The 24,113-nt window shown below is 35.9% G+C and overlaps 1 protein-coding gene across 1 annotated transcript; it reads right to left on the bottom strand.

Moving 5' to 3' along the window:
• Nucleotides 1-11,360: 11,360 nt before the first annotated feature.
• Nucleotides 11,361-13,057, bottom strand: LOC122075434 (1-aminocyclopropane-1-carboxylate oxidase-like). Its single transcript, XM_042640462.1, has 3 exons — nucleotides 12,861-13,057; nucleotides 12,495-12,721; nucleotides 11,361-12,282 (listed from the first exon to the last, which is right to left on the bottom strand). The coding sequence occupies exons 1-3, from the start codon at nucleotides 12,963-12,965 to the stop codon at nucleotides 11,655-11,657; spliced, it is 960 nt and encodes a 319-aa protein (XP_042496396.1). The 5' UTR covers nucleotides 12,966-13,057; the 3' UTR covers nucleotides 11,361-11,654.
• Between the last annotated feature and the right edge of the window lie 11,056 nt (nucleotides 13,058-24,113).

Here is a 24,113-nt window from a genome sequence, read left to right as displayed (position 1 = left end):
TTTTTTTTTTTTCAACTAGTATTTTGGATCATTTTACCATTATACCTCACCGGTGAACCGATACAAATCAAAGTGGTATTAAGGATTGATCTCAAATATCTTGATCGATACTAATCCAATCCGATCTGACCTCTAAATATCACCGTACGTTCTCCTCTGCTAAGCTTGAATTATTTGATGATGAAAATACTAATAATGGCGATAGAAGAGCATCAATGTTTAGATGATAATGGCATTGTTGCATAAGCTGATGGATCCTCTCATTCCTTTTTGGTAGATTTGTACTTGTGTTGTTGTGCATGTGTATAAATAGTAACTATTTCTTGTTTTAGGATCAAGAAAAGCAAAATAGTTCTCTTCTTACTTGCTTGTGTTTAGCTATTTCTAAATCCAATGACCTAAAACCAAGAGTTTTACTTGTGAAATACACCTTTTTTATCAAGGAGGTGATTCAAAGAAAATGATGTTCTAAGAAATTTGATAAAATGCCCTGCTTGATACTAATTGGAGTTATCATTGGGAGCCTACTTATAAGTATCATATCGTGCATATCGATTTTGGTTGATATTGATACATATCAAGTGGAATCGGGTCGTATCGGACCTATTTAGTTGGCATCTGATTCACCTGATTCATATTAACGTTCTTTTATGATACCCATAAGTATTGAATACTAGGGGTGTCAATAGGCCAGTTTGGGCCAATTTTGGTGTGGAAATGATAAAATAAAATCGAACCAATAAGGAAAATTTTGGTTTCGTGCAAATTGGCTTCGATTTCTTGTATCGGTTTATAATTGGATTGATCTTGATTTTTGTTCAGTTTCAGTTGGATTTTCTATATAAATTTATACAAAACTATGCAAATTTTGAATTTTTTTATGAATTTTTTGACCTTTTTCAGTTTTTTATCGATTTGGTTTCGATTTTGATCCAGTTTTTGAGTTAGTTTCAATTTGGTTTCAGATTCATTTTTGGTGTGATTCAGTTTGTTTAGGGTTACAATATCCTAAACCAAAACCAGCCTGATAAGGTTTCGATTTGGTGTGATCCGGGCTATTTTTTATTCAGTCTGACCAATTTTATTAGTTAAGTTTAGGTTTTGACACCTTAGGCTTTAGCCAATACATCAATACGATGCTGATACTTAAAAAAAACATGCTCATTAGAGATTTTAAATGACAAAGCTCTCTTTCAAAGTTTTTTGGTAAATATCGTCTGGTATCTGTTCACATATTCTTACTTTTACGAGACACCTTCCTCACATACGAAAATTCAATAATTTGGTCCAAAAACCCTAAAATCAATCACTATAAAACGTTGGACTAAGACTGATCCCAATCCAATCCCAATTTTTAAACCGATGGATTTCAAAAAAGTTCGCGGGTCGATCAAGGATAAAAATCCTCTGCAATTCTTATATTGTGCAATTGTGTGTAATACCCCCTACAGAGGTCGACACGTGGAGAATCCGAATTGAACTGTTCAGATTAACCCACCAGTGAAACAATCCAAAACCATGGTTCTTCAATTTAAACCGAATCAGTACTAGGTATTCAAACCGAACCGATTCACATTTTGAATTAAAACGGGAGAGATTTCTATCCCATTACCTCTCCCGACTCTCTCTCTCTTACCTCTCTGCCCTAACTCGCAACGAAGCTCCATGCTTCCACCAAGAAAAAAAAAACCAACGAAGCTCCAAGCTCCCTGCTCCCTGCTCCCTGCTCCCTGCTCTCTCGCTCAGTGCCCTAACTCGCACGAAGCTCCTTGCTCACCGACGACTGCTCCTCTTCTTCTTTTCCAGCCACCATCTATGAAGACGACGCAGATCTGCCGCCGGAGAGGTAGGTCGATCTCTTTCCCTGTCCCTCTTTCACTCCCTCTCCCCTCTGATTTCTGTCTCCCTCTCTTAACCTTTTTTTTTCTTCAGCTTACCTTGTTGATACAGCCAGGTCGAAGTTCGATTTTACCTGGGAGAATATTTTTTTTAATCTCTGAGCACGAAGGTAATACTCAACTCTCTTTCTCTCTCAAGAGGCATCGAAATCAAATTCTAGTTCTGTGATTTGAATGTGTGAAGTATTGAATGTAGATTTAGGGTTACTTTCCTTGGTTAATTTGAATTTGTTTGAAGGTAAAATCTCTATCTCATCTCTTGTGTATTTGCTTGCTGTCTCTGTCGAAACGGCTCCAACCAGGGACATGGTTAGTACATACCCAATGTCCTTGGTTCCTATCTCAGCCCCTTGGGGTATGCTGTAGGNAAAAGGAAAAGAAAGAAAGAAAAAAAAAAAACTCCAAAACGAAACAGACCTCTTAGCAAGTGGCATAGAGATCTGGTTGTACCAATAAGAAAAAGCGAACCAGTTTGCTATAAAAGAGGCACAAATGTCAATTCACATGAATGAGAGAGAGAGAGAGAGAGAGAGAGGTGCTGATGTACCATCCAGAGTTGATCAGTTTAGAGAACCATTTCCCTAAAACATGTCTATAGACTATTCTTCAATTTGTTTGTCTAGTACTCGAGTCCCTGTCAATCCAACCAAATATGGAAATCCTCCAACAAGCCATTGGAATTTATTTTCTTATTTCCCTTAAATAACAAAATGGGGGGAAGAGGAGAGGAGAGAGCTAGCAGAGAGCGTTGTGCAATTATGCAACCATAAAACGATCTACAATATATAGCTTTAAATACTCCTAAGTATTTAATTAGATCTTGTGGACATCATCAGGTGTCTCAGGTCCTATGTCTTAGTTTGTGTGAGCCATAATAGCGACATGCCTCATACAATGAGGGATGAGTTTCTAACTCAATAGTAGACATCTAGGCAGTTGAGCTCTAATGTAAGTCCCAAGAAGGTTGCTAGCTAGTTCAACTCTCCTACCTCCACGACAATACCTTTTTGAAAAATAATAGTAATTTAATACTTACAACAACAAATGGAGGGAGATTAATTTTTTTTTCCATAAAAATAAAAGCTTTTGTTAAGCTAATAAAAATTCATACAATAACAACAATAATAATGTCATAATCTTATTCCAACTAAATGGGATCGGCTATATGAATCTTTGCTCTCCAATTAATTCTATTCAAAATGTGAAAAATCTTTGTCTCTTCTTCCCTATTCAATTTTCTAGGTTCCAGATGGATTCCATTTATGATCCTAAATTTTACGAACCTTGGTTGGGAACTTTGGATGGAAAGGGTTTTTTTTTTTTTTTGGGGGGGGGGTGTGGAAAAAAGGATAAAAATCGTATGCAATTCTCATCTTGTGCAATTGTGTGCAATACCCCTGCAGAGGTCGACACGTGGAGATTTCGAATTGAACGGTTCAGATTAACCCACTAGTGAAACAGTCCAAAACCATGGTTCTCCAATTTAAACCGAATCAGTACTAGGTATTCAAACCGAACCGATTCACATTTTGAATTAAAACCGGAGAGATTTCTATCCCATTACCTCTCTCGACTCTCTCTCTCTCTTACCTCTCTGCCTCTTTGCCCTAGCTCGCAACGAAGCTCCGTGCTTCCACCAAGAAAAAAAACCAACGAAGCTCCCTGCTCCCTGCTCCCTTCTCCCTGCTCTCTCTGGCTCACTGCCCTAACTCGCACGAAGCTCCTTGCTCACCGACGATTGCTCTTCTTCTTCGTTTCCAGCCACTGTCAGTGAAGACGACGCAGATCTGCTGTCGGAGAGGTAGGTCGATCTCTTTCCCTGCCCCTCTTTCACTCCCTCTCCCCTCTGATTTCTCTCTCCCTCTCTTAACCTTTTTTTTTTTCTTCAGCTTACCTTGTTGATACAGCCAGGTCGAAGTTCGATTTTACCTGGGAGAATATTTTTTTCAATCTCTGAGCACGAAGGTAATACTCAACTCTCTTTCTCTCTCAAGAGGCATCGAAATCAAATTCTAGTTCAGTGATTTGAATGTGTGAAGTATTGAATGTAGATTTAGGGTTACTTTCCTTGGCTGATTTGAATTTGTTTGAAGGTAAAATCTCTATCTCATCTCTTGTGTATTTGCTTGCTGTCTCTGTAGAAACGGCTCGAACCAGGGACATGGTTAGTACATACCCAATGTCCTTGGTTCCTATCTCAGCCCCTTGGGGTATGCTGTAGGAATTCTCTCTCACAGATAGAGCTACCTAATTGTGATGATAATGGGATTTTTTTTTTTGAATTGAACCTGGAACCATTTAAGTGATTCATTACAAATTTTACAGTTTGGGGAAGGAGTCTTTAGCTCAAAATGGTAGAGCACCTTGGTTAATGCCAAGGTTATGGTGGTTCGAATCCACCAAGACTCGAAGTTATAATACCCAAATGTATTGAAAGTAGCATTGGTTCTAAATAGATTACTTTCTTGATGTTATTTGGATAAGAAAAAAAAATTCAATTACACCGAAGTTTTGAATTACTCTCATGGTTGTTGATCCTGCCATTGTATCTCCTTGATATGGCACCTTATGTGAAAGAACTTCAAAATTTGGTCACCTATGTAGTTATCAGGAAAATACAAAATATGCCATTACCTTGGTCAGTAGTGTTTCTGATTCCAAATTGGTCTGCAAGTAAATCAAAGAATTCTCTTACTTCAAATTGTTCTCTAAATAAATCCTTATTCTGATGGATACACAGTAAAAGATGTGGAATAAGTTGTACTGATCAGTTTGAGATTTCCCGAAGAGTAAAACATATATTTTTCTGATGGATACATAGTAAAGCATATATCTTTTATTTGCTAGTCTCCTGTTTATGCTTCCAATAAATGAAGTCTTGGCCCAACTATTTTGGAGGACTCCAGTTCAACCATGCCCTGTTCTTATCCTTCCTAGTAAATTATGAAGCTTTTGATATGAAATTAGAGAAAAGTAAAGTCATATTGTATTCTACCTAATCCCATACAATGTGCTCAATGAAGTCATTAAGCTGTGATATGTTCCTACCCCATAGCTTTCAAGCACTCCAATTTTTATGCATACTTCATAGAAATGTTTACAGGGTGGAGTAAGCTCTCCAATTGAATGAGTTATATAATTGGCCGGCCTTTTTAATGTATATAGATGTTTACAGGATCTAAGGCTTTTAGTGTTTCTACTTGGCTCTACCTTGTTAATTTAGGTATCATAGTCTAGTAATGTAAACAGATTGTTTCACAGGTGACGAGTTCAGTTACTGAGACTTGAAATCTGTTTTCTCTTGTAATGTCTTCCTTGTCATTGTAGTGGATATGAAATCCCATTTAAGATTATTCAGAGCTGGAAACTTGGTTCTGTTATGTTCTTTATGGTGTAACTTGGAACACCTCTGCTTAACTGATTAACCTGACTGATGAACATGTTTTCCAATATTGCGCTAAATCCAATTGTAAAACCCAATTCAAATGAGGCACAACTGTGGTTAACTGCAAAAGCCAATTCAGATTTTAGATTATAGTTTTCATGGCAGTCTTTTACAGAAAAGCCCAAGTCAGAGAGGTACTCTGATGTGATCCTCCAATATGGTGGTTCATGCTTGTTCCCTTCTACCTCTTTCGGTGAGCAAAGTATATTAGAAATGATTGGTGATTTAACTGTGATATCCATTGCAGATTCATTACAGGAAGGCTAGCTAAGCTAAGAAAAGCTAAGAAAATTACTCTGATGTGGATCCTTCTATTGGTGCAGAGTTGGAAAGGGTATGGTGATTCATGCATTTGAGACAAAAAATTCTTACCCAAAATTGGCCTCTTTTATCTTATCTTTCCTTCCATTACAGACCAAAAGATGGTTGTTTTTGCCTTCTTTGGTAGAGAGAATCAGTGAGGTTGAGAGATTGAGCAAACTTGGCCTCTTTTAAGAAGACTATTTCTTCACCAAAAATAAAAGAGAGAAATATAAACCCCCCCCTCGGTTGAGTGGAGTTAGGAGTGAGAAGAGGATGGTAAAGATTAAAGAGTGTGGGGCTTTTGATGTTTTCAATCTTCCAAAACAAAAAACCAAATTGGATCAAAATTCAAGAGCAGCCCACTTTACTTCTCAATCACTTCATCTTTTATCTTTTGCTTTGCAGATAGTTCCTTCCTCAGAAATCCTATAATTCCTTTTTTTTTTCCTTCTTTAAAATAAGACAAAAACAGATTTTTCAGTAAAAGGACAGAGCTGTTCATAACAAGGGACCTATTCTTGCAGATGATCACTATTTGCTCTCAAATTGATGGTTTGCTCAGTATATATATGCTGTGTTTCAGTGTTTCTTTTTTAGGACTTGACATGCTCGAATTCCAAAGTTTCTGACAAGGATCTTTTGGTTTCTAACATTCTCTGCACTTGTTAAGGTGAATATGAGGATCTTTTGTTCCACTCCTCACAATTACAAATGGGTTTTTCTTCTTTATTCCTTCATGGTTGTCCTTGCAGAGAACTTTTGTTCTGAGTTATCTGCAAGACTTCTTTTTTTTTTCTTCCTCTTTGTAATATAATCTTCTTTTGTGGGATAAATTTTTAAATTGGTTTCTCATTTACCTTTTTCTTTTCCCTCGGTTGCAAGGTAGCTGGTACTATGATGCATGTTTGACTATGAATTTGATCTGCTTGGATGAATTATGAATTAGATCATTTTCTCAAGCTTGAAGTTTGGGTTGTGCACTCACCGGCATGGGTCTCCATTTAATGAAGTGGAGAATAAAAGTTATGATGTGATTGATCATGTGATTACTGTTGGGAAGTTGAACGGAAACACATGAAAATTTAAGTTCCTTTAAAGGTAATTGAATTTATGAAATTTGTTACTACTAGACAGAAGAAAATGGAACCATCAGCTCAGAAGAATTTTGACAGAATTCTCTCACAGAAAGCTCTACAGATGAGTAGCTCATTTCCATGTCAAATTTGTGTGATGGGTTTTCTCCTTGGGGCCTGTATTACGTATTTCTTCATGGCTGCTCTCACTTCTTCGGTGGAATTTGAAATGGTTCCTTTTTTTCCTCCATCACAGAACTTGACTTCGCATGCTATTGGTGGGTACTTTGTCTCTGTTCTTCAATTCTTGGTGTGTTTGCTTATTTTACAAGTAATTCCTGGAACACTGTATTTTTTAATCCTCTTTCTGATTTTGAGTATAGGATTTGGTGTTACAGAATCCAACCTTGTTTATGTTTTTAATTTCTCTGATAAAGAGAGAGGATTTGGTTTTTGAACCATCTCCAAGAAGCTGACAACCTAACTAAGAGCTTCTTCACTAAAGACTGAAAAACCTTGAAAATGCAGAAGCACATGACAGTAGAAACGTTGGTGCAGCAGCTTGTAGGGAGCGAACAAGAAACGTTGGTGCAGCAGGTCGCCTTTAGGTGAAAGAGAGAGAGTTAGGGCGGAGAGAGAGATATTCGTAACAAAGAGAGAGCGAGTTGAGAGATGAGTCGAGTGAGGAACAGAGAGAGAGAGAGTCGACAGAGTAGGGAGCTGGGAGTGAAAGAGAGGGTTAGGGCAGAAGACTTAACAGAGAGAGAGAGAGAGAGAGAGAGAGAGAGAGAGAGAGAGAGAGAGAGAGAGAGAGAGGAAACTCTCATACCTTTTATTTCAAATTGATGTGAATCAAGCCGGTTTGCTCTGATACGATTTGATTTAAGTTGGTTCCTCATTGGTTTAGGGTTATATCAATGGTAGACGAATCCAGACCACTCATTTGGCATTGTACACGTGTCGATCTCTGCAGGGGGTATTGCACACAATTACACAAGATTAGAATTTCAGAGGATTTTTATCCAAGAGATGAATGTGGGATGGCATAGGTCCTTGCTTGTTCAGAGAACCCTCTCCCTTTTGATAAATTTCTATGTTGGAATAGAGGAGACCGAGGAAGGTAGCAAAGTTAAACTCCGAGTAGGTTGCTAGAAATGTGTAGTAAATTATTGATTATCAATGTCAAACAAAAGATAATTGAAAATTGAATATTTTGGACGGATCTTAGTGATTTATATATATATATATATATTTTAATTCAAAAGAAAATATGGAGAAGCCAACATGTTGACAATATAGAGGAAGAGTCAAATTTGAATAAAAGAGAGATGGAACTTCATTGGGAAGACACTCAAGTCTCTACTTGGCATAGGTTGAAGAGTCACCGAATCAGGTTTACTCCTTTTTTTCTTTGCTGAGCCAATTGGAAAACCTAATGCCTCGAAGATATCTCGAACAAGCCTCGAAGATTCCTTGAACATATCTTATTCTTAGAAATCTTTTGGTTGTTGTCTAAATTTTGATTGGCATCTTTGTCTTGTAATATTCTTTTTATTTTTCTCTCATTTTTGGGTTTAATATATTCATCTATTCGAGCAAATGGCGTAGTCTACACCTATGCACCTTTTTGTCTTAGGGAAGTGTAATTTGTCTAAGAGCGCAACTCCTATGTTTGCACAAGGCCCAATCAAAGTTCTCCTTTTGGTTCAATCTATAAGGGGGGTATGAGGTCATTTTTTAGGGATGAGGAAAGAGAGACACAAGGGTGTAGGTCGGACATGAAACTTTCTTCATTTTTTTTCGTTTACTAATTCTTTTGAGGGAGAGGGTTGGGCATGCCACGAACTTTCTATAAGCTTGAGTCATGCATCATTAATAGGTTGAGCACATGACGGTAGAGAGGTGTTTTTCAAAGGGGGAGGAGAGGGGGTGAAATATGTTGAGCAACCTAGCAGCATTCTCAACCTTTTCCTTCTTTTGAATAGAGAAAATTACTAAAAAAAAATATTGGACAGAAGAACCTTATTCTGTTAGTGCAAGAAACACTAGTGCGCGATACCAATGAGAAGGCATATGCTAGTATCTTTAGCGCCCTAGGCTTGGGGGACAACATCTTTTTAAGCACCGTATCTCTGGGCATTTCATGTGCTAGCGGGTTAAGTTTTTTTTTTTTTCCTCAAAAAATTTGGGACAAAGTTTTTTGTCCTAGCGGCCCTTGTGCCACAGACATAGCGGGCGCTAAATAACTACCATGCCGGAGGGGAGGCATTGTGTCTAAGAAAAAAAAAAAAAAAAAAAAAAAAAAAAAAAAAGAAGCATGACCCAATAATTTTTATGTGATGGTGTAGACTATTGCTGCTTAGAAAATCCACACCCATTGAAATTCCTACAATAGCACGGTGGGACAGAGGGTTTTTTTTTTGTTTTGTTTTTAATGTCAAATAAACGACTAGTTAAAGATGAATATTTTGGAGGTATCCATTGTTTTATCAAATGGGTCCTAATGATAGTCAAAAGAAATATGGATTGAGAAGCGAAAATAGGTAGGAAAAAAAGGCAAATAAAATGTTTCTTTTTTGTAAGTAGAAAAATGATTCCTAACAAGGGCATTTGGATAAGGTGTATTATATGGCATATATTAAATCATATGCCAAAATGGATAATATAGGAAGACCACCCAACTATGAGGAACGTGGGAACTATCCTTGAAAAAATTGTTTTAGTTTTCGTGTGATGGATGTCTTCATCACTAATCTATTTTTTTTTTTTTTACTTTTTAGGTAGAATTCATTACAAGTTTATTCATTAACCAGAATAATCATTCATGTGATGGAATTACTTTGTTCTACATGAAATGGGGATTTGGGTACTATAAAGAAAATGTAAAAACAGAAACCTAAAATGATGTAGGAAACAAATGAAAAGCATAAATAAATTATCACATAATATTATAATGAAGGGTTGAACTTCTGAGTGTAGCGGGTGTTTATCAGCCTGAATCGTAAAACCAAATAGGTTCAAGGGATTCATTGTTAGTGAAAAAAAGAGAGAGGAGTTTAGCTCCTAATTAAATTAGTGCTACAATAAAGAAGGTCTATAATTATGGTTTATTCTATACTAAAAGGTCTAAAAATCCGTAGCAATAGACTTTTGTTGCGGATTACCTACGGTTTGCTATCCGTAGCTACAAGGCCCTATCAATCCTTTTAAGCCCTCTTTAACCCAAAAACTCTTGCACCTCCTAGACCTTGTAGTAATGGGAGCCTCGTGAATTGGGTTGCTCTCTTCTCCTATTCTTTTTTTGCTTTGATTATTTACTTTCTTGTAAATTCTCTGGCAAAGTTTTTCAGTAAATTATCCCAATTGTACATCACCTGATATTTTTTTTTTTCCATAGTTTGGCTGGACTCTAATTCAGGTTTAATCCATTTATCATTTTCATGCTTTTATTATTTATTTACCAAATCCATATTTAGGATTGTAAGATTGATTGTTTTTTTGAGCATGTTTTGTGTTTCTAGCTAAGTGATTGCTGTTAATGTTTGTTTGTCCTCTCATGCAGTCATGCTTATTCAGTATGGTGGGGCTTTATTTATTTATTTATTTGGTTGAAACACAAATAATTACAAAGAAGAACAAACACTATAAGCAACCAGTGCTTACCTTACCTAGAACATACATATCCTGTAAATATCACATAGGAACATTAGAATCCTTTCATTTATATAAGTACTTGATCTTACCAAACTTAACATAAGGCTCCCAAAACACCCCAAAATTATAAAAAGGCTAGCTAGAGGACTTCGGAATAAGCTGAATTATACTCTTTGAAGAGAACCAAACTTTAAAAATAGTCTAACCCATAGAACCTGCCATCTGTAAACCATGTAAAATGCCAAAAGCTTAAGTTTCGTCCAGAGAAGTAGATGATGTAATTCCTCTTTCAATTGCCTGGAATTGACCTTGAAATAGAATACCACATATCCAAAAAGAGTGATCTCAAAAAGTTAGTAAAACCAATGCGAACTGAGATACGATATGGTAAAAAAGAATTATGTTAGCTTAACCAAAAGGTGCCATATGCAATTCAAATGGTTTTGACTCTACTCTTCCTCCACAGTTTTTTCGTTGGTGGGAAACTTTCGCGCCTTTCGAATTTGGTCGAGGATCGACTGCTCTGATATCAAAGTTATGATTTTAAAAGAACTCAACCCCATAAACCAGCTTACAAGATGAAGGGACCCAAGACCATGTTAATCCACATCAATTCCCATAGAAAACCGATGTGAAATCAACCCCCAAACTGATCCAGTTGGATCCGCGGGGCGGACCCAGATCCAAATTCCATGCTTTTAAACCATGTTGAGACCTTCCCATTGCCAAGTACTCTTTTTAAGTCCACTCGAAATTCATGTGCACATGGGTCAATGATACAATTGGTCTAGAATCAAACACGCTATCCTCACATACTGTGTTTGTTCTGTAATAAACTTTGTCATCGTTTGATGGATTTCAATCCTAATATCGCTCTCATGCCCTTATGGGGCCTGCCCTACATCTAAGTAGAAACACATGAAAAGCTCTCTTTAAGAAACAAAACAAAAAAGGGGGGAGGGAAGAGATCAAAGCAAGAAAAAGATCTTAACAGAACGAGCATTATTCTTCCATTTTGATTATAACCTTTAACCGTAAGGGTTTTTGCAAAGACAAACACAGCACAGTAAACTAGGCCATGTGCTCCACGACTACAACGAGAGAGAGAGACACAAACTCACACACAACAGTACAACATTATTTGCAAACCCACCGAGACTTGGGATTAGACTTGAGACTAGAACAAACACCAAGCTTCTTCAATTCCTATTTTTCTTTCTTTTAAAGTATAGTTTCTGTAAGTAAAAAATCATGAATTTATTTGGCAGAGTAGCAGTATACTTAAGCAGTGGCAATGACATCCCCCAAGCTGATGGTTGATGCCATGGTCTTCATGGCCTCAAACCTGGGTTCTTTTTCCTGGAACTTGAGCCCTGCATAAAGGTTCATGTAGTCCTCGAACACGAACTTGGGGTACTCAACCTGACTTTGCTGATCCTTTACAGCCAAAGAGGTTGCTGGGTATATCACAGCGTCGCTTCCTGGGTTGTAGAACGATGCAATCGACATCCTATTTCCATCTGTTTGAGCTATGACTCTGTGCATCACACTTTTGTACTTCCCATTTGTGATTACCTCGAGCTGGTCACCGAGGTTGACAACAATGGAATGGCGCATAGGAGGGACATCGACCCATTGGCCGTCTTTGAGCAGCTGGAGGCCGCTGACCTTGTCGTCCTGGAAGAGCAGAATGATGCCGCCCGCATCTGTGTGGGCTCGCAGGCCTTTAATCAGCTCTGGCTTAGGACAGGGAGGGTAGTTGCTGACCTTGGTCCCAAAAGTTGGGCCATTGGATCCATAAAAGGCCTTCTTCAAGTACCCTTTCTCCAATCCCAGGTTCTCACATAGAAGGTCTAGCAGTTCCTCTGCCAGTTTCTCCAATCCCACCACAAATTCCTTCATCGTTTTCCTGCACATCAATTCAATATTTCAATTCAGTATATACTAACAAATTCAATTTTTGTCTTCTCCTAGTGTTCAACCTCAGACAGAGCAGTCATGGAAACAACCAGAAGAACTGACATGAAACCTCCACCAAATGTGTGAAGTGTGACCCCTGTTTTTGAGGAATGAGAGGAAATGATGGAATCTAAAAATGAAGGTTTTGTCTGTGCAAAGTACCTGTAATCGTCATCGAGATCAGGGATTTCAGACATGTTTGAGACAGGGAGGTGGCGCACATGGAAGGTGCTTTCCCAGTCCATATCCTTGATCTCTGTTTCCACACCTTGGAGGGCCTTGCTCGCCACCAACTCCTTGAACCTCTGCTCCATACACTTCTTGTAGTGCTCCTTCGTCATCTTCTCCACCTTGTCCATCAGCTCATGAGTTATCCCGTGATTCACCAACTACAGTTACAAATGAATTCACACACACACACACAACAGACCTCATTAGATAAAGGATGAGATTTTATGAGCAAATATACTAAAATAGTGAGTCTGAGAGTCATATGGCTACAAGGAGAGGATGGAGCTCTTCACTTACCTCAAAGAAACCCCAGTTCTCACAAGCGTCCCTAATGGACTCCATGGTAGCTACTCTCTCCTCACCATTCAACTTCTCCATGTTAATTACTGGAAACGATGCCATGACTCTCTTTCTTTCTCTCTCTCTCTCTATAGCTCCCTCTGTTTCTCTCTTACTTACTTCAAACTCCTCTTCACTTTGCGAATGCCTAGGAAGGCCCTAGTGGTTGCTATTTATAGGCGTTTTTTCTTGGGGGGAGGGAGGGGAGAGGAGGAGCCAGGAAGTAACGTTCAAATTGGATGAGAAAGCTTAGCGGAAAGGAGAGGTGGGGTCACCACACACCAGTGATTAGTCTCTGGTTTTTACCAATCACACCCGTCCAAGAAAAAAAAAAAAAAAAAAAGGGCAAGAAAGCCTTGTGGAGCCATGGTTTCAAGTATAGGTCTCGTATTGGCCGTATCGGATTAATATCGGCTGAGACCAATCTCAATCTCTGATCGATCTGGTATATCCATCGATCTGATTTGATCCAATTGATATCATATCAGTATCGACAAATATAATATCGATACCATCCCCTCAATCCATGTGTGGAACACGTAGGTGTTGTTGAGCCACCCACCAAGCGGACGGGTTTTGGCTTTTTTTTTTTTTAATCCAAATATTATCTGGGATCCAAGGAAGTCCCTAAAATTCTATTAAATAAGAGAAACAAAATAATAAAGAAACAAACCTTATCCCAATCCATGAGATACAAATCGCTCTGACACTCACAAAACACAAAAGAAAAACCTACAAAAGGGGAATATGATTGGTAATCCTGCTTTATCTTCCAGAATAATATAATTAATATTAGATGGGAGATCATTATCACTAGAGAAAATCAAATTTATAGTAGATTCACATGCAAAGTTGGCTAACCAATCCACTGTGTGACTCCTTTCCCGAAATGAAAAGGAGATATGAGCTCTCAAGAATTCACAGAGGTCGATTACTTTTTGAAACCAATACCAGTAGCTCCACAAGATAAATGATTTTTGAGAGATAAGTTTCACGATCAGTTTTACCCTTTACTCTTCATTGAATAAAACTCATTTTCCAGACTTTACCCTTGATTCGGTACTAATATCTGATTTAATATCGATCAGTTATAAATATCGATACGATCCGGATGATATCAATTCTTAGATATCAATACGACCCAACCAATACCGATACTTAGAACTCCGTTCTTTGCAGACAACACAGAGACTCACATAGATGGTCAGGAGATTCTAGAGTCTGGTCCATATGCAAAAGTTGTCAACTATGTTATGGACTAGTCGCTCGACTCGCTCCATCGCTCATTAGTCTTTCGTCTCTAGCGAGGGTGGGGCCTGGGATGGAGCCTGGACCATATTCATATCGGTGGTCCTCCTCACTTTTTTGACTGAGAAACGATTCATCAGTGTGGCTGCTTCAACCTTTGTAAAGCATATTTCTAAGTTGAGAATAAACGGCAACTTACGCAATACCCACGAAGCTACCTCCTTGCTGTCCATTTCTCAACTATAACTTACTCTGAGGTACTCCACTTGAAATTCTTGATCAGAAGAAGAAGCTAGTAACCCATTAGGGCAAGTATAACAACATTCAATCCATAGACGCCTCTTTAGAATGAAGTGTCCAAGAATCTACCTGGTTCAATGAGGGTGTTAGAAAACAGATTGGGTCAATTGATTGCGGTTTGATTCGAATTGAAATCAATTGAGGCTGATCTTGATTTCCCTTGATTCGGGTCAGGCTGATTATGTATGAAAAAACCCTAGATGCTTGGAATATATCGATTTTTGAGACCGATTCAAGCCGATTCTGATCCCATTTATTCCAGGATTTAAATGAATGGAACTTGTGTGTGTGTGTGGATAATTTTAGTTGAATTATTGACTGCCCAACTCTCCAAGGGTCATTGGATGTTCTCTAATTGGCATGTTTTGTGTATGAGATAGTGATTTGGTGGCCAACTTGATTGAATGGTTAGGATTGCAAGTACATGTGGAAGGGGTCATCATAAAGGAATTTGAGTTCTTTTAGAAGAGCATGTTTTAGGAAAAAGGGCTTTTTAATCACATGCTTTTGTGGGATTACAAAAAGTAAGGTATGAAAATCAAATTGAAATCGTTTATTGAATTTGAATTGGATCAGTTAAACAGAATTGGTAAATAGTTTAATAAATGGATTGATTTTAGTTTCGGAAATGAAATCGTTTAAATCTATTAAACAGTTAGATTGGATTTTGAATCATTAAATTAACGATTTCAAATCGTGTCAAAACTGTCAAACCGAATATATTGTGAATTGAATACTAGTTTAAAACCAAATCAAACTGTTTAATATGCCTTTTAAGGGCCATTATGAATTTACTACCTTTTCCTTCTATGTCTTGCCTTTTTGAGTTCTAGAGTCATAAACAGAGACTAAAACCATATAAAATTGAGACCAAAACCATTTAAAATTGTGAAACTGAATTGTTTACAAACCCAAAAATCAAAACCATATAATAAATCGTTTTGAGTTCACAAACTGGCTAAGCGGTTCAGTTTTAGTTTACCTATTACACTTTAAATCAAATAAAACTGAATCGTTTAACACCCTTAACAGAAATGACGAAATGGGGTTTTTAAAATTTTTTTTAACCATATTGCAGTGGAGGGAAAAGGAAATTATACAATAAAAACATGGGTTTAGGTAACCTAGAATAGACCAAAATGGCAAAGGGATTAGAAAAAAAATGGCAATGGGGTTGGATTCAGCTTAGAATAGACCAAAATTATTAGAACCCTAATAAAGCCATTTGAAAAAACCCAAGATGAATCACCTTTGTCAAGGGCTTGTTGAGGAATTGAAGGCGGCAAGGACTGACAAAAGAGAGAAAATAAAAGGCATTTTCTGGTCCCCCCTTAGGATGGAACACTAGTAGGAATCTTCTTTGCTTCGATAATCTATATATGAGTGCTTGGCTTTCTTTGGTATGTTTTCTATTTGTATTTGTTAACTATTTTTTAGAAATTATTTATGACAAGAAATTATGAATCACAAATAGTATTCGTTTGATTACTATTTATAAAATAGATTATATAATGAGAAAATATGTTTCAGTTTTCACTTTCAGCTTTGAGCTTTGAGCTTTAAGCTAGAGAGATAATAGGATTTGGGTTTTTTTTTTTTTATTGAAAACGTATAAAATATACTGAAGTTACATATTTACCATTGATTTTGAGTAGTTTGGCACATGTACGTGCTCATTTAGTGTAGTTAAAATCAACATAAATGATTTGTTGCCACAAATCACAAATAGCTTGAGAGTAATTTGTGATTTGTGATTTATTCTAATTTACTATAAATAGAAATAAATGCTATAAGTTATATCAATCATTTGTAAAAATAGAAATAAGTCAAATAAATACAAATACAAATACAAATCAAACCAAAGATAACCTTAAATGATGGGCAATTGTTTGTGGGAGCCAGAGAACTCATTTAATTTTCTCCTTTGATGGTGAACCATCAAAACTTTTATATATGAACCATCTTTAGTTGTCTACATATTGAAACTTTTATACATATTTTTCCTTATTTTGTTGTGCCTTCTAAATTAGTGATAAAATTTTTTTTTTCTTTCAAAATATGAATCTATCTCTCAGGTTATGAGTATAGCCTAACCTTGACCACATTAAATTCTTGTGTTTATCTTGATTTATTATTTATTATTAGAAAAATAGGAAAAAATTAAAAACTGTCTCTCCTCAATTCATTGGTCATCCCCATTGGATGATTTGCTACTCTCTCTTCCTATTGGAGCAAAACTGCACACTGAGTTGTACAAAACCCTCTACCTTAATTTATTAGCTGTTTTTTGACATTTTTTTTTTTTTTGAGTTTTTAAAATGAAATATTATTTTTTGGTGGAAAAAAAACTTAATTAAATACAAAACCATCTACATCTTCAGTAATTGTTTTTGTTAGGCTACTATTCTTAGCCTTAATTGCGGCCTGGTTGCTACTGTTTTTAAATGATATATTGTTGAGAGAAAAGTCCCTCTAAGAAAATGGGACAGCTTATGCCTATACCTATGCCTACTCACATATTTTTTTACTAATTTTTAAAGAGAGACATGTTTTCTACTAATTTTGAAGAGAGAGAGAGAGAGAGAGAGAGAGAGAGAGAGATGAATTTGTGATGTCGGAGGTCCTCGCTTGCTTATTCCTATGTTGGAATGGAGGAGACCCAGGAAGGTAGCAAAGTTAGATTCAGAGTAGACTGCTAGAAATGTGTAATAAATTATCGATCCCTAATGTCAAATGAAAGATAAATGAAAGTTGAATATTTTGGATGAATCTTAACAACCATTTTCTTTTAACAGTCGAGAAAATATGGAGAAGCCAACATTTTGACAATATAGAGAAAGAGCCAGATTCAAATAAAAAAAGAAGAAACTTCATTGGGAAGACACTCAAGTCTTTGTTTAGCGTAGGTTGAAGAGTTCCCGTATTAGATTTGCCTCTTATTTTCTTTGCTCAGCAAATTGGAAAACTTAACGTCTCGAAGATATCTCGAACATGCCTCGAAGATACCGTGAACATATTTCTCTTTCTTTGTTCTTAGAAATCTTTGGATTGTACCGATTTTTATTTTTTCCTTGTAATGTTCTTTTTTATTTTTCTCTCCCTTTTGGGTTTAATATATTTATCTCTTCACTATATATATATATATATATATATACAACCAAAAAATATATATATGCCATCAATATATGATAAATAATATGATTCGTACTAAGAGCAATCGGAGAAGATATATTATCTGTCATAATTAAAGTATATGCTTATAAAAATTTAAATACAGTAAGGCAACCACCCAATGAGGAAAGTGGGAGTTATTCTAAAAATGTGGCTCTACATGAATGATATAATTTTTAGAAAAACCATTGATGTAATGTGTAGATTCTTCCCCACATTGGTAGTGTGAGAAATCCTCTCCCTTAAATGATAAATTGTCGAGAGAAAAGTCTCTTCGAGTAAATGGCGTAGCCTACACCTACTCAGGCTTTTTCTTGGGGAAGTATAGTTTGCCTAAGAGCACAGCTCTTAAGTTTGCACAAGACCCAATCAAGGTTTTTTTTTTTTTGTTCAATCTATGAGGGGTAGGGAGGTCATTTTACAAGGATGAGGAAAGAGACAAACACAAGGGTGTAGGTCAGGTAGAAAACTTTCCTCATTTTTATGTGATGGTGTAGACTAATGTTGCTTAGAGAATCCACACCCAGTTGAATTCCTATGATGGGGCGGAGGATTTTTTTTTAATAAATATTTTGGAGTGATTCTTAATTTTTTTTCTTAATAATATCTTTATTTTATTTTTTAATTTTTAAAATTTTTCATTTTAAATTTTTTTAATTATTATCAAATGGATTCTAACGACAGTAAAAAGAAAATATGGATTGAGAACCAAAAATAGGGTGAGAAAGATAAAAAAAAATGTTTCTATTCGGTAGAAGTAGAAAAATGATTCCTAATAAGGGCATTTGGATGAGGTGTATTATATGCCATGCATATATTAAATCATATGCTATAACATATAATATAATATAAGAAAAGCACACAATTATGAGAAGGTGGGAACTATCCTTGAAAGATTGTTTTAGTTTTCACGTGACAAATGTATTCATCACAAGTCTATACATCAACAAGAAGAAGCATTCACGTGATGGAATTACTTTGTTCTAATCTGATCATACATAGATTTGGGTTTATTCAAAAAAAAAAAAAATAAATAAATAAAATAAAAATGAAGGTTCAACATTCATTCTCTTTCTTTCTCAATGAGTGGATGCAATGGAGATGTGGGTATAAAAGAAGAGAGCTAATAAAGGTTTATATAAAAGTCCAGGGATAGTTGGAGTGTTTAACCCTCCTACCTCCACCCTCTCCAAGTAGTAGTAGGTAGTATGAAAGAGTAAGTGGATCCCATTTCTCTTGCTCTGGGAAAGCATATGTCTTTGTTTGTAGCTTGAAAATATCAATATGTTATACCTGTTAAGTTTGTCTTAAATTCTTGATCCGTTTTGAAGATTGATCTGATCCGACATATTTTGGTGGTGATTTGAATGAGAATTTTTCTGAGATCTGTGATGGAAGCAGAGGGGTTGGGCCGATAGGCCCAAACCCGTAGCCCATCATTGATCTCGTATTGGGGTTTGACCGGATCGACCATGACCCGATGGGTCGACCCACGATTTTAGAGTATATATGATGTACTGTTACTTGTTGAGAAAGTCATTGTATTCTAGGGTTTTCACGCAGCTAGGGTTTCAGGGCGAGTTTTTCCTCGCCGCTACTAGGGTGTAAATTTCTCTCTTCTGCATAGTGAATCATCTTCTTCTTCGCCGGAGGACGTAGCACACCACCCTGGTGTGTAAACCTCGTTAAATCTCTGTGTCGTACGGATCTATTGTCTCTTTATTATTCGTGTTTCTTGATGTTTGATCTAACAATACCATATGATGTATGTACATTTGGGATATTCAAGAAAGCTAGCTACTCCAACGTCTGCGCTGGCTTCTTAATTAGATTGAAAAATATGTGGCAGTTAAGGTTCATATATATATATATATATATACATATGTTTTCCATTTTGTCTTTTGAACCTTTTAAATTAGCGGAGGGGCCTTTCTTTTTTCTTTCAAAGTATGAATCCTTTCCTGTTATAAGTATAGCTTTTGGTGATTGGACCACATTACATCCTTATATTTGTCATGATTTATTATTTGTTACTAGGAAAATGATGGGCCGAAAATGAATGAAAAATACTCTTTTCAATAAATGGCTATCCATATTAGATGATTTGCTACTCTCTCCTCCAATTGGTGCAAAATTGGTCTTTGACAGAGTGATTATTCTTTACAGTGAGTGCAGTGAGCATTGAATGGCTGAAAGTATCTGAGCATGCACTTTGAGATCCTCTCAGCCATCCGATGCTCACTGCATCACTACACGCATCACTACACTCACCGCAGAGAATGTTTTTGCTCTATGACATTGTATAAAACCTTTTTTCTTTTAATTTATTAATTGTCTTTAGTATGTTTTCTGTTTGAGATTTTAAATGAAATGATTTTTTTTTTGAAAAGAAAATTTAAAAAAAAAGAGCCATCTATATCTTTGTTTTTTTATTTTTAGGTAAGGCATCTATATCTATAGTAACGGTTTATGTTAGACTATTATTCTTGGTCTTAATAGCAGCCATGGTTGTTGTTGGTTTTAAATGATATATTGTTGAGGGAAAAGTCGTCCTAGCAAATGACGTAGCCTATATCTATTCACATGTTTTTTTTTTTTTTTTTCTTCTTTCTAACTTTTTGAAAAGAAAGAGAAACAGATAGAAAAATGAAAGTGGGATGAAGTAGGTTATCTCACTTGCTCAGATAATCCTTTCCCTATTGTTGAATTTCTATATTGAAATAGAGGAGACTAAGGAAGGTAGCAAAGTCAGACTCATAGTAGGCTGCTAGAAATATGTAGTCATTGAATATTAATGTCAAATGAAAGATAAATGAAAGTTGAATATTTTGGAGGGATCCTTAAGAGTAGTCAAAAGAAAATATGGATCAAGAAACCAACATATATAGAAACAAAAAATCATACTCGACATATGGTGAATAAAATGATTCCTATTAAGGGCAGTTGGAGAAGATGTATCTTCTGTCATAATTAAATCATATGCTAAAACATGCATTATATAAGAAGACAATTAACCACCCAATGAGAAACGTGGGAGCCATCCTTGAAGAAGAATTGTTTTGATTTTCACATGACAATTGTCTTCATCATAAGTCTAATCATCAAGAAGGAGAATCATTTATGCTATGGAATTACTTTCTTCTAACCTGATCATACACACATAAAAGATGTTCAACTTTAGTGGGTTATAGAAATTTTCCCTCTATCTATGAAGAAAATGTAAAATGAAGACAAAAAATTAGCATGAATCGAATGAAAATCACAAACAACAATCACATAATGTAATAAAAAGATTTACATGATTTGAAAAGATTATTTACGTCCAAAATGAGATTCACATGATCTGATAAGATTACCTACGTCATTGGAACCACGTGCTATGAGCAAAAACTTGTGGAGGTTATGGATCCCATCCTTGTCTTTCTATATTTCTTTGGTAATATATCTATCTGAATTGTATTGATTAGATGTGGGTACCAGGAAGAAAAATCATGTTTTAAATCAAAAACCATTTCATATCTGAGGAACACATGCCATGAACTGTGAACTAAAAAACTTGTGGAGGTTATGGATCCCATCTCTCTCTCAATGTATTTGCTTCCACCAAGAAAGCTAGTCCAACGTCTAAGCTGGCTTCTTAGATTAAGAAATATGTAGCCGTTACAGGTTCATATAAAACTCCTCGTGGTCTGCCAATTAATAATATGGTCCATATATTACTGGTCCAATTCTATTGCTTTATAATTTAAGTCGTCAAAGTCTTCAGTAAAAGGATCATCACTCTTCATTCTCCATTTTCTCTCAAAATTTGTGACCGACTTTTGAAAATGAGTGACAAAGAGATTGGCGTGCGTTAATTTGGTCTATTTTTTCTAAGGTAACCGGCCCAGGGGAATGGGGAGAGTTTTGTGGATATTGTTGGGGTATGATGTCTTATATTTTGTCGATCAAATAAGTAGGTCGATTTTAAAAAATCATTAAAAGACTTGGACGAATCGATTCACTTTGCATGTTATATTTGTTATTGGCAAGGCATTGATGAACTGGTGGATCCATGTGAGGGTTTGGAGGTGACAATCCCAAAAAATTTTCTTATGATTATATGAGTATTTCGGTAAATTATTTGTATATGATTTTTCTATATGTTTGTAGTGATAACTCTTTTTCTAGTAAGCAATCTAAGAGAGGTGTAAGGGTGATCGATTGTAATCCTATTTCTCCAGTGATACTAAAGTAAATCTCATCTTACTGTGGATGTAGGCAATCTTATAGAATCATGTAAATCCTTGTGTGTAATTGATTTTTTATTTATAAATTTCTATTTATTTTTTCCACATCGTTTTAAGTATATGTTTTCTACATACATTGAGGTAATGGATAGTCAATAATCAATCCTTAAGTAAGAAGAGATTGCTACTAAGTTGAATGAGTGCTTGTGCACAAGGTTCATCATTTCAATTCCCGGATTGGAGTCATCTTGATGGATACTATAGAAATGCAATTCTAAAATGATGAAAAAAGAAGAGGAAAACAAGAACAAACAATACACACTGGTTTACAAGGTTTAGTAAGATTGTCTACATCTTTGGTAAGATGAGATCCTATTTCGCTATCAATGGATAATAAAGTTACAATGCTTGTCCCCCCACACCTCTATCAGATTATTTACCGAGAAAGAAAAGCTCGCTACCAATATATAACGAAACCCTATGAAAAATTTGACCCACTTTTATCACAGATGAAATTAAAGACATCATATCCTTAACATATACCAATCCGAACCACCTTGAATCCAATTAAATGGGACAGATAAATTTTACCTTGTTTTTTCAAAAATAAAATTTTATTACATTTTTACAGTATGAAATCAATTAAGACTTGGGATCAATCTCCATGGATACCAATCTGATCTGGGCGAATTCACATATATCAATTAGATTTTTGAAACCATGCTTGTGCATGGAGCGACAAATCATGTACATTCAAGGATTAAAGTATCGGTATTGGTCATCGTATCGATCGATCAAAATTAAGATACGTATCGGAGGTATCATATCGTATCGGAGATACGCTAAAAATACGCACATAAATGGATAGGAAACATTTTTTTATACATTTTTGCATAAAAAAATAGTTATAAAAAGTTATATGTAACATGTATTATGCATAAACAGTAAATTGAGAGTATCGCATTAAGAATCCAAGTTTTGTAATTGTCCCATAAATATAAAATCCTTGTTCTCGACCTTGATTTCCACTTTAGTTAGAGAGAAAAATGGTTGGTAGCAACTTTGGAACAAAAACATCTCAAAAAATTATGTTTTTCTAAAAAATTACCCATTTTGGCTATTTTATGACCGTATCGATACATATCGGTGTGTACGATACGTATCGATACATACATTTCACTTCAATTTTGAAATTTTCATAGTGTATCGGTACGTATCGGTGCTTATCGGTGGATACGTATCGATACATAAGGGTTTAAAATTTTTCATGTATCGTATCGGTATGTATCGTGTCGATGCCTACCGATATGGATACGTATCGGCCGATACGACACGATACACACCGATACTTAAAACCATGTGTACATTGTTTAATATGTGTACCCCACTGCCCCACAATCCATCCCATGGGCATATGTCGGCCAAGCAAAGTTGTTCGTGCCGTTTTTTTGTTTTGTGGATGATTGAAAGGGGTTTTGGATAAGCTCGAAGACTTGAATAAGATTCTTTCGGCATATTTTCCAATGACGAAGTATCCATGGATTTAGTTCTTGGTATTGATCTTTCAGTTCTTTTATCTTTTGTTTTTCAACGAAGTAAGTTTTTTTTTATTGTTTTACTTCTAAAATGATACGGATAATTAATTCAGATCGATCTCATTCAATATTGATATGATATAGTCGATACAACCAATACAATATTGATACTTGAAACCATGAAAGTTATCCAACCGTGCACTTGAGTTCTACTTGGGGTATGCTGATCCTAATTTCCCTTGATTCGGCTTAGGCTGATTATATATGAAAAAACCCTAAATGTTTGGAATATATCAATTTTTGAGACCGATTCAAGCCTATTCTGATCCCATTCATTCCAGAATTTAAATGAATGGAACTTGTGTGTGTGGATAATTTTAGTTGAATTATTGACTCCCCCGACTCCTCAAGGGTCATTGATGTTCTCTGATTGGCATTTCTTGTGTATGGGACAGTGAATTTGGTGGCCAACTTGATTGAACGGTTAGGATTGGAAGTAAATGTGGAAGGGGTCATCATAAAGGAATTTGAGTTCTTTTAGAAGAGCATGTTTTAGGAAAAAGGGCCTTTTAATCACATGCTTTTATGGGATTGCAAAAATTAGTTAAAGTGTGAAAATCAAATTGAAATCGTTTATTGAATTTGAATTGATCAGTTAAACAGAATAGGTAAATAATTTAGTCTCTCTTTGGTATGGTTTCTATTTGTATTTATTAACTATTTTTTAA

Source organism: Macadamia integrifolia, chromosome 4 (genome assembly GCF_013358625.1).
Source record: "Macadamia integrifolia cultivar HAES 741 chromosome 4, SCU_Mint_v3, whole genome shotgun sequence".
Lineage (NCBI taxonomy): Eukaryota > Viridiplantae > Streptophyta > Magnoliopsida > Proteales > Proteaceae > Macadamia > Macadamia integrifolia.
This window is presented reverse-complemented; position numbering and strand designations above follow the sequence as displayed.

Bases quoted from the DNA above. Each gene is read 5' to 3' on its own strand.
- LOC122075434 (XM_042640462.1), bottom strand. From the start codon at position 12,965: ATGGCATCGTTTCCAGTAATTAACATGGAGAAGTTGAATGGTGAGGAG. The intron at 12,722-12,860 runs GTAAGTGAAGAG...TTGTAACTGTAG, and splicing joins AGAACTGGGGTTTCTTTGAG to TTGGTGAATCACGGGATAAC. The intron at 12,283-12,494 runs GTACTTTGCACA...ATTGATGTGCAG, and splicing joins GATCTCGATGACGATTACAG to GAAAACGATGAAGGAATTTG.